The sequence below is a fragment of the Hydra viridissima genome, unplaced genomic scaffold (genome assembly GCF_058129835.1).
Source record: "Hydra viridissima isolate aposymbiotic clone 2 unplaced genomic scaffold, HvirCarnegie_v1 scaffold_9, whole genome shotgun sequence".
NCBI classification, from domain to species: Eukaryota; Metazoa; Cnidaria; class Hydrozoa; order Anthoathecata; family Hydridae; genus Hydra; species Hydra viridissima.
Genome location: NW_028324308.1, coordinates 12,033,743 through 12,044,689, shown reverse-complemented (window position 1 = coordinate 12,044,689; position 10,947 = coordinate 12,033,743). Strand labels below are relative to the sequence as shown.

General features: G+C 33.8%; 1 protein-coding gene across 3 annotated transcripts; it reads right to left on the bottom strand.

The window, feature by feature from the left end:
- Positions 1-4,635: 4,635 nt before the first annotated feature.
- On the bottom strand, positions 4,636-10,551 carry LOC149884080 (sodium-independent sulfate anion transporter-like). Of its 3 annotated transcripts, XM_090098103.1 has the most exons (4): positions 10,431-10,551; positions 9,412-10,231; positions 5,592-5,883; positions 4,636-5,498 (listed from the first exon to the last, which is right to left on the bottom strand). In XM_090098103.1, the coding sequence occupies exons 2-4, from the start codon at positions 10,228-10,230 to the stop codon at positions 4,798-4,800; spliced, it is 1,812 nt and encodes a 603-aa protein (XP_089954229.1). In that variant the 5' UTR covers position 10,231; positions 10,431-10,551; the 3' UTR covers positions 4,636-4,797. The 3 variants fall into 3 exon arrangements, with proteins under 3 accessions (XP_089954229.1, XP_089954230.1, XP_089954231.1); XM_090098104.1 differs by lacking the exons at positions 9,412-10,231; positions 10,431-10,551 and adding an exon at positions 8,990-9,163 and having other exon boundaries at positions 4,760-5,498; positions 5,592-6,008; XM_090098105.1 differs by lacking the exons at positions 9,412-10,231; positions 10,431-10,551 and adding an exon at positions 9,032-9,163 and having other exon boundaries at positions 4,760-5,498.
- Positions 10,552-10,947: the final 396 nt, after the last annotated feature.

Sequence of the window (10,947 nt, the reverse complement as noted above, 5' to 3'; positions counted from 1 at the left end):
TCCGTACTGTGTCTATGCCGACTTTGAAAGTTTCATCAAACCCATCGATGATAACACTTGCACCCCTGACTTAAAACAGTCATCCACCAAAAAATACCAAAAGCATGTTCAAAGCTCCTTCTGCTATTACATCATAGGACCTGATGGTTTAAAAATTAAATCTTTTGAGTATACAGCCGAAAGCGATAAGGATGACGTAGGTAAAAAGTTTGTTACCAGTCTTGAAGCTGACTTTATAAAGATTTGCTGTGATAGTTATTCACTTAAACAACAATGGAAGAATAAGCCAATAAAGACGGATGAGGACAAGAAGAAGTATGAAGCTGCAACCGAATGTCACATTTGCAAAAAGGATCTTAATAGTGACAAAGTGTGGGATCACTGTCATTTGACTGGAAAATACCGCGGTGCTGCTCATGATGCTTGCAATAAAAAATATCGAATTCCAAAATTCATACCAGTCATTTTCCACAACTTGTCTGCCTATGACAGTCATTTGTTCATCAAGAGATTAGGCGGAAAAAACGGAAAACTCAATTGCATACCCAACAGCGAAGAAAAATACATCAGCTTCTCAAAAAGCATCAAAGTGAGAGATTCGATTGATAAGAAAGGTAACCCAACAAAAGTGTATAGAGATTTAAGGTTCGTTGACAGCTATAGGTTCATGCAAAGCTCGTTAGCAGATTTGACTAGCAACCTTGTTAAAGATTTGTGTGAGGAGTGCTCTAAATTAGACCCTAAGACATGCAAAAAGGACTGCCTTGATAAGAAAGGTAAAAAATGCAAGTGCAAAGACAATTGTAAAGACTGCGCTCATAGAAGATTTAAAAAAGGAGACATCATGTGCAAACATCTCAATTCATTATACAGCGGAGAACAAAGAAATTTGCTACTAAGAAAAGGAGTTTACCCCTATGAATGGGTGGAATCGATTGAAAAGTTTTCCGAAACGCAATTGCCTCCGAAAGAAGCCTTTTATTCTAGACTAGATGATAAACGCATCAGTGATGAAGACTACGCGCATGCACAAAACGTTTGGAACGTATTTGGATGCAAAACCTTTAAAGACTATCACGTGCTATACAACAAGTCCGACGTTCTTAATCTTGCTGATGTCTTTAAAAATTTTAGAGACACTTGCATGGAATATTACAGTCTCGACCCTCTTTGGTATTACACCTCTCCTGGTTTGGCTTGGGACGCTATGTTAAAGGAAACTAAAATTGAGCTGGACTTGATAACCGATATTGACATGCTCAACATGATCCAAAAAGGAATACGCGGTGGAATCTGCATGATCTCGAATCGACTTGGAAATGCTAATAACAAATACATGTCAGACTATGATCCTTCACAACCATCCACATTTATTCAGCACTTAGACGCCAACAATCTTTATGGATGGGCTATGAGTAAAGCTCTTCCCGTTGGAGGATTCAGATGGATGACTGATCTTGAAAATTGGCGCAGCATGCCGTGCATTCTTGAAGTTGACTTGAGCTATCCTGTTGAGCTTCACGATTTACACAACGACTACCCTCTTGCACCTGAAAGATTAACCATTGGAAAAGTACCCAAGCTGGTTCCCAATTTAAACAACAAAGAAAAATACGTCATTCACCATGAAAGCCTAAAACTCTATGAACGATTGGGTTTAGTCATCACCAAAATTCATCGAGGCTTTACCTTCAGAGAAGAACCTTTCATGAAATCATACATTGATGGCAACACCGATAAAAGAACAAGAGCTAAAAACGAATTTGAGAAGGATTTTTTCAAACTCATGAACAACTCCGTCTTTGGTAAAACCATGGAAAACATTCTAAAGCATGTTGATATTAAACTTGTCACCACAAGAAAAGAAGTCTTAAAATTATCCAAAAATCCTCGTTATGATCGGTACAACATTTTTGATGAAAACCTTGCTGTCATTCACATGAAGAAAACACAAGTTACTTACGATAAACCTGTTTACTTAGGAATGAGCATCCTCGACCTGAGCAAAACTCTCATGTTTGAACACCACTATGACTACATGAAACCTAAATACGGTGATCGAGCAAAACTTCTCATGACTGACACCGACTCGCTCATTTATGAAATCGAAACAGACGATTTTTACAAAGACATTGCTGATGATGTACTTGAAAAATTTGACACGAGCGACTTTCCAAAAGACCATCCTGCCATTGAAAACGTTGGCTTCAAAGTAGGAAAAAATAAAAAGGTTATTGGCAAGTTCAAAGATGAGACCGGTGGAAAGCAAATCACGCAGTTTGTCGGGCTTCGACCTAAGCTCTACTCCTACTACATCCCTGAAGAAATTGAAAAAGAAGATAAAGAGCACAAAAAATGCAAAGGAGTCAAAAAGAACGTGGTCAAAAATAAGATTACTCATCAAGACTACTATGACTGCTTGCAGGGTAAACAAGAAAAGCTCGCCACCATGAACGTTTTCAGATCTCATCTTCACGACGTTTACACTGAAGAAATTAACAAGGTCGCACTCAGCGCTAATGACGACAAGAGGATACGAACGAATGATGGCACTCACAGAACATTTGCCATCGGACACTACAAAACAAGGCAATAAACAAGAACAGGTATCTTGAAGAACTGGTATATAAATAACATGATTATTTTTATACTTCTTCTTGATTTTTAAAGACGACTGTATTGGTTTTGTCATGATATGAAGTGTTCACCATTTTTTATGCATCCTTAAGTATAGGGAATGGGTCAATGCGCCAGAACCCGCTTTTCCTTATATATGTTGAGTTCTCCGTGAAATGGGTGCAGCAGTTTTGGTATTTACTAACCCGCAAAAAGTCTGTTTAAGAAGTGAATTATTTTATTTAATTCTCACAAATCAGATAATATTTTACCTTAATACTTACTGTTTTACGGGGATAGATGCGGTAACGGAGAAAGAAGGCGGTACTGGGTAATTTTCAACAGGGGAATGAAGATGACAACAAAGTTGGAGAGTGGAAGGAATAAATGAGTATAGTGCTTATAGTCGACTCCCTGGCTACAGGACATGATTTTTAGTGAAAAATGTAGACACTTTCTTGTATTTGTATTTAAGATTTGACATTGAAAACAATCTGTTAAATATTAATACCAGAAGTAACATCTCAATAGTTATTAACATTCAATTGTTATTAACTTTATTTTTAAAAAATTGTCTGCGCAGTATCACAAAAAACTATTTCTGGCGGAAACCTTTTAGTCTAATTATCGGTTTCGCCAAAACTACTGGATTATACTCGGGTTTAGGCCTACCTCTAGTCCAACTTGCATCGTAAAAAAAAAAATCTTTTAGCAAAATATGCAGCAAAAAATCTAACATTAATAACATTTAAAACCTTCGTTTCACAAGACTCAATATAGTTGTATCAAATTTGAAAAATTCATTTCCATTACCAACCGACGGACGTAAAAATACAAAGTGCAAAAATTCTTGGCCGTGTTTTGATCAAATTTACGGTAATTTTTACGGACATTGCGGAGTGACCTCCTTTTGAGGGATGTTTTAGTATCTCAACCAAAAAAAAAATGTTGCTTTTTTGTTAAAACGTATAGTTATGTTGTAATTAGAATTGCAATTGCTACATCCTAACTCTTGCAGTAGTAAATGCTACTGTAAAAAGTTCAGATGTCGCATGATGTAAGTAACGTAAATTTCACTTGTGTTAGCACATACCGTTATAGTATAACGATATGTATATATATATATATATATATATATATATATATATATATATATATATATATATATATATATATATATATATAAATTTATATTTATATTTATATATTTATATTTACTTACATGCATACATTAAAGTCAATTTTGCATCTAGATGCTGTAAAAACAAATCCTTTAACCTCAGGAGCATCAAGCGAAGAGGTTGAGCAATGGCTGAAAAGATATTTTCAGCCTTCAGGAGATCGATATGGTGGACGAAAAGCTCGGCAAGAACGAAAAAAACTCCCTTAATAAATAGCACTATTTAAAACTATCATTATCTGTACTATTTTAAATAATTTTTGTCAATTTGAATTGGAATAAATTTCAAAAGTTATTTACTTTTGTATTTGCTTTTTGTGTGATATCACATCAGAAATATCTAATAATAGCGCGTTAGTGAATGTATATTGGTTAAAAGTAACGGGTCAGTGCTGACATACGATCACGGACGAATGCTGGAAAATGAACCCGGGCCAGTGCTGGCTAGCGATGCTGGGCCATTGGCCGTTTTGACAATGGGCCGTGATCAATTGCCGGCATCGCGCCGCTTTGGCAAGCGGAACTGGGCCAGCATTGGGCCTCTAAAGGGAGGCTGTCTGGGTAGCTCAACGCTAATGTATCTGGGAATTGTGGCGTCTGATGGATTTAAAATCTGTTGTAAATGTGGAAACTAAAGTGTATTACAAGGTCTTACGGTAAAAAGTTTTGACATGGCTGAAGGTGAATTATGTGTGGAGTCAGGATGGTGTCCCGCCTCATACTGCAAAAAAGTATGTAGCAAAACCTCTCGCTGGCTCCACATGTAATTCCCATTATGGAATTTACTTTCCTGGACTTTGAAATTTAGGGTAAATCACATCCAATATCAATCAAGCAAGTTTTTAGAATAAAGTGTGATAATAAAGTTAGTGACTTCATTTTGAACAGTTGAAACTCCTTTAGACGTCGTGTGCAGGCAATACGAAATTTTTCAGATATACTTAATTCAATGATGATTCAATGTTGTCATATTGAAAAGAATTTATTCTCGTGTATTTAAGTTAATTTAAGTTAGCGCAATTCTCCTTCTCCAATAAGACATCCGAATCTGACACTTCATCTTTAAGATTTCGTATATTAAGGAAAATGTTTTTATTACGTGGCAACCCATTTTTAAAATCGGATTCTTCGGCACTAATCAGTCCGGCATTTAAGAAAATTTTTTTAATTGACTCACGCGAAAAGTTAATAAAACATATTATGAGACCGGATTTTGTAAGATCATTTTGCAAATGTTCAAAGCTTTTCAGAATTGTAAAGTCGACTCGTATTATGGTTGACATGTCGAGAAATAATCTTTCAACTCCTTCGAAGTTTTTTATTTCAGAATGAATAATCTTGTTCATAGCATCCAAACCAGGATAAGTTAAGTTTTCAAGCATCAGTAGAGTTATACATTTATTTTGATAATCTTTATGAAGCAAGTATTTTGGGCGAAGTTGGTGCGAGATCATCGTTATTAAGGAAATTCCTGTTCCCACTAAAACTCCGTATTCTAGTTTGTAAAAACTGACCCAGAAAGTAGCAAAAAACGGGATTAAACCCCATTTGTACAGTTTCCAAATATTTTTCAGCATACTTATTTCAATCATTGGTAATACAGCCATCAACATCATGGCTCCCAAAGCGGACGATGGTATGTAATAGAATGCTGGGGTTAACAGCTGTAGGGCGATTAAAGCAATTACACCAGAAATTAAACCTTGTAAGGAAAAAAAGAATATATATCCCAGTTACAATAAAAATTAGAAAAGCATATTAGTATTTAAAAAAGACATTAAAATAGCTAACTGACCTGCTAAAGGTGTTTGAGCACCACTTATTGAGTTTACAGCCGAACGTGAGAAGCTTCCACCCACAGTCCAACCACCATAAAAAGAGGCAACAATGTTGCACACACCGATTGCAATCAGTTCTTGTTGCGCTTTCACCTTGTAATTAAACTTCCTGCCGAACGCTTTTGCAATAGACATTTGCTCGATGAACATGATGATTGGTAAAACAAAGAGAGATGCACCGAAACCTTCAATTAATTCCCCTGTTGATTTCGTTGTGGAATTCATTATCTTTAACGATTGGAACGGGCTCTGACAAAAAATATATGTTTTCGAAATCGAAAACTTAATTGCTATTTATAAAAATTAATAAAGAAAAAATTTTAAGTTTCCAATGTCGAAAGCGAAAGTGACGGTTTTATCGTGATTTTTTATGGCTGTCAATAAAGTCTTATGTATTAAACTCACATTTTTCCGGTAAACTTAATTTTTTTTCCAGTAACTTATTTCCAGTAAAAAATAATATTTTTTCCGGTAGAATAACAACTTTTTTCCAGTAAAATGTTTGCGGTAAGAAATCAGTTTTTTATCAGTAAAAAGTTAATTTTTTAAAAGTTATTTTCCGGTATTCAAACTTCCAAGTAGAAAATTTTTGTTTTTCAGTAGAAAAAATTTTTTTGAAAAATACTTCAAGTGCTCAAGTGAAAAATACTTTAAGTGTAAATAGATTTTGGAATATAATTCCAAAAGAAACAATAATCTATTTTGAATTAAACGAATGTTTACATTAAACTTAGTTTTATTTATCTTGAAGATTGATATTTAAAATTCACTTAAACACATAAACTTCTTCTAAGCTAAACTTTACATAAACTTTATACTTTGTCCAATAGATTTAAATCAGGGTTACAGATAACCATCAGGAATTATTCACTGAATCAGCAAAGCTTTTCGAGCTTTTTTTGGACGACCTGGCTTTCTTTTTTGGTGCATTTGAATATTTTTGGCTTCAGGAGGTGGATTGTACAATTTCAAACGTATTGCTACTCCTACTGAATGCTTACAGGAGTAATTTTTGAAGAAATGAGGACAAGTACATTTTGCATCTTGCCAACTGTCATCTTTCATCTGAACCACCCAAATTCCAAATTGGTTCTTAACAAATTCATCGAAAGTGGCATCATTTTGATTTTTGTAGATCAAAATGTCTTCTTTTTTAATTACATTTTGCTCCCCACTTGGTATGTAATAAAAATTTTCTGCTTCTTTATTTTCTGTAAGAATTTCTTTCTTGGATTTTACCCATTGGTATGCTGACGTCTTGGTAGCCAAACTGATTGTTGTTGTTTTTGAAAACAACTTCAGATTATTTTTGTAACCAAAAGACCAGTTTTCAATCATCTGCAAAGCAACAACTTTGAACTTGCTGATAGGAAATCGTTCATGAAAGGTGTGCTCATCTTTAATTACTCTATTACATGACTCAAGACAGTTGTTAGTGGTTGGGGTGAAATGCCTATAGCCCTCATACCAATTGGAGTTAGTGTTAACCCACTCTGTTTTGAAGTAAAGTAAAAACAAATGTTCTTGGTCATCCCACTTTTTAAAAAACAGATTGATGGCAATTAAGAAAGATTCTGGGCTTGATAACTTTTGTAATGTTTCAATATCTGTCAAAATTGATGTTCTGTTCTCTATTTTCACCATGGATTTAATTTTCTGTGAAACATTTCGGTACATGTGTGCCCAACACATCACAATTTTTTGTTCTTCACCAAAAAATAACTTAAAAGCATTTTGAATGGATTGAGCAGCATCAGAAACCAAAACCTCAGGAGTCATAACAACTTCAAAAATATTTTGGACACCTTTTCTCAATGCTTCAAATAAAAATGTAAAATCTGCAGTTTTTTCAGACATACAAACTCCTATGCCAAAATGATGAAAATGGCGGTCAGAATCAGATGTACCAACAACAAAAACTGGATAGCCTTGCCAAATGAGTTTGTAAGTAGCATCAGCATGGATGATCTTTGCATCTTTGGCAAGACTAAGCAAATGTTTGGTTGAAGCAAAGAATCTGAAAAGGAACTCTTCATCATATGTCACTGTATAGGACACAATAAATGCTGTATGTTCATCTTTTGGCACTGAAGAGTTTTCAATAAACCACTTTTCCAATTCACCTAGACTGATGTTAGTGACTCCAAACTTTTTCTTTCTCAATTTTGCAAGGATATTATTCAGTTGTGTTTGAGATGGTACACAAAAGTCATTTTTGGCCAAGTAGTCACGAATTTGTTTGGGTTTCATTTGCAAATCAAAAAGTCTGTTGATTTCTAACTGAACTTTTTCAGAAAGTTTACCTCCCCTTTTAGTCTCAATAGAATCATGTGTGTGTTGTGAAGTTGTTCTGTATAATAATACATTAGATGAGAAACTGTCATACAAAAGATAAATGCTTGCAGCACATTGAGTTCCTTTAACTTTCACAAGATTACATCGGTAGTAGTCTTTTTGACCTTCTTCAGTTTTGTTTCGAAAATCAAAACTCCAATTTTTTTCTTTGTTCAAAAATTCTTTGACTTCATTTAAATTTTCTAATTTGCAGTCAAGTTCCCATTGCTTGTAAGTTTTTTTTTTTTTTGGAGAACTAGGTAGTGAATCAGCTTCACTTTCTGATGAGTATTGAGGAATGGAATTCATAATGTATTATGATTAAAAGAAATCTGAATATTGCTCTAATAATTGAAAAAAATCTTACATGAAAGTAAAATGATCTAGCTAGCTGCTACTGCTACTGTTACTGCTACTGCTGTTACTACTACTACTACTACTACTACTACTACTACTACTACTACTACTACTACTACTACTACTACTACTACTACTACTACTACTACTACTACTACTACTACTACTACTACTACTACTACCACTACTACTACTACTACTACTACTACTACTACTACTACTACTACTACTACTACTACTACTACTACTACTACTACTACTACTACTACTACTACTACTACTACTACTACTACTACTACTACTACTACTACTACTACTACTGTTGCTGCTGCTGCTGCACTTGCTACTACTACTACTACTACTACTATTACTACAACTAGATTTATATATATATATATATATATATATATATATATATATATATATATATATATATATATATATATATATATATGAAATTTATTTTACTAGAACTAATATTAAATTACTGGAAAAAAAGTATTATCTACTGGAAATAAAATTAATTACTGGCGGTTTATTTACTTACCGGAGATTAATTATTTTCTACTGAAAATAATATTTTTTTACTGGAATTTGTAGAAAGTGAAACCGGGAAAAAAGCTATTTTTTACTGGTGATTTAAATTGTCGCGATTTTTTATTACTGCCATTCAGTTAGTGCTTTTAAAGGATAAACAAGTGTTAACCTGTTTGAAAGCTTCCTTGATTAAGTAACGATGATTATTTTTGATGGTTTTTTTTTCTTAAAGTTGATACTAAAGTGTGCTCATCTTTCACACTTACAATAGGTGGTCGTCTCGAATGCTGATAATCACGGGCTGTAACAAGGTTGAAGATTATTGAATGATGCAATAAATTGCTTTTTGAAGGGTTGAAATTTATTTTTAAAGACACTATGAATCGATTAAGCGCCATAAAGAAAGTGACAACTTGTTCTATTCTCCCTTATATATAACTAACACGGTATTAGCTAATAACTAAATATTAAGTAAATACATAAAAAGTCAAAGATTGATTAAGGAAAGCAACAAAAACAATGATTTAAAATCATGTTGCAAACACTTACATTTATTTGCGGCATACCTCGTGGAATATTACCAGCTATTGAAAACTTGTTTTGAACATTGTTTGAGCTAAAAATATACACTGCAATGGTGGCAAAGAGACACACCATAGCCATTCGACCGGCGCACAAAAACCAAATGACTTTTTTCATCACCGCTCTGAAAACAACATAGTTTTTTGGATTAGGTTCGAGTTTTCTGTTCGAAAGCCAAACAAAAAAAGCCAGAAATGCTAAGCAACAAACACTCATAGTCAAATCCCATGTGTTCGTAAGCTTGATGTTCACAACAATGTACTTAAGAATCTCAAACACGTTTTGAGGTGTTTTTTTAATTCCAAGCAAGTTAGAAAACTGCGTTACAATAATGGTGATGGCTGTCGCTGATACAAACGCACTGATCACAAGCTGAGGTACATACTTTATCAAAAAGCCCAGTTTAAAAATGCCCATCAGTAGCAAAATATCTCCAACTAAAAAACTTAGAAGAGAAGCACCAATCGTAGAGTGGGTGGGATTGAACCTGGATGTATACAAAGCCAGAGATACTGTTGGACCTGTGCTCATGTCTTTCGATGTACCAAATATGCTATAAATCAAACCAGGCGTCAACGAAGCGTACAATCCGTTTTGTGGTGGAAGTTGAGCAAGATTGGCAAATGCGATGCTCTGTGGAATAACAACAACACCACACGTCAGTCCGGCAATCAGGTCACCGCGAAATTTTTTCAAATTGTATTGAGGGAGCCAAACCAAAATAGGGAAAAGTTTCCGCAACATATGTAAAACATCGTTTTTCTTAACATTAAATATATTCTTCATCCTAAAAATAGAAATTGAAAATGTTTTAAAACTGATGCTTTTTAGATGAACTTGCAAAAAGTTTTATATATAAAACATTAAAAAAGAAAAAAAAAAAAAAAAGGAAAAATAAAAGAAAAAAGGAAGTAACAAAATAATGGTGAATTAATATAAAAAAAATCTTTTGAAATTTTGTTTTATGCAAACACAATGCATGTGACCTTTTCTTGACTGAAGGTTTCGTAACGCACTTTTCTAAACTTCATTGCATGCTTTCATTGAGTCTTATTCTAGGTTTCACGATTAAAAAAAGTACATAAAGTTTTCTGAATAAAGTTAAATGAATGCCATTTAAGTATGTTTTCTATATTCGCTTCAAATATTCATGAATAATTAAGTTTGCTATTTATCATTATGTAAGTTTGTGTATGTGTGTGTATGTAAAGGGTATAAGGCTATCCCGAAAAAAATTTTTTGAATAATATTCGAACAGAGTTGACTGAAAAGCATTTTTCCAGCATCAAAGATATAAAATGCTGAAAAACAGGTGTTTCATCCATTCACAAAAAACACAAAGTATTGTCTTTAAAAGGAAAACGACGAGTTGGTAAATTGACATCAGAAGAAAGAGGCAGAAACAAAACGTTAATGATTTCTAATTATGTAACTTAACATTTCGTTCTTCCATCTTTATATTTCCTTGTAAAAAAATGGTTAGAAATAAATGTCTGTTGATAG

Coding starts and splice junctions, on each gene's coding strand:
- LOC149884080 (XM_090098103.1), bottom strand. CDS start 10,230: ATGAAGAATATATTTAATGTTAAGAAAAACGATGTTTTACATATGTTG. Junction 5,884..9,411: donor GAGGTATGCCGCAAATAAAT/GTAAGTGTTTGC, acceptor ATTTTTTGTCAG/AGCCCGTTCCAATCGTTAAA. Junction 5,499..5,591: donor TGCTCAAACACCTTTAGCAG/GTCAGTTAGCTA, acceptor TTTCCTTACAAG/GTTTAATTTCTGGTGTAATT.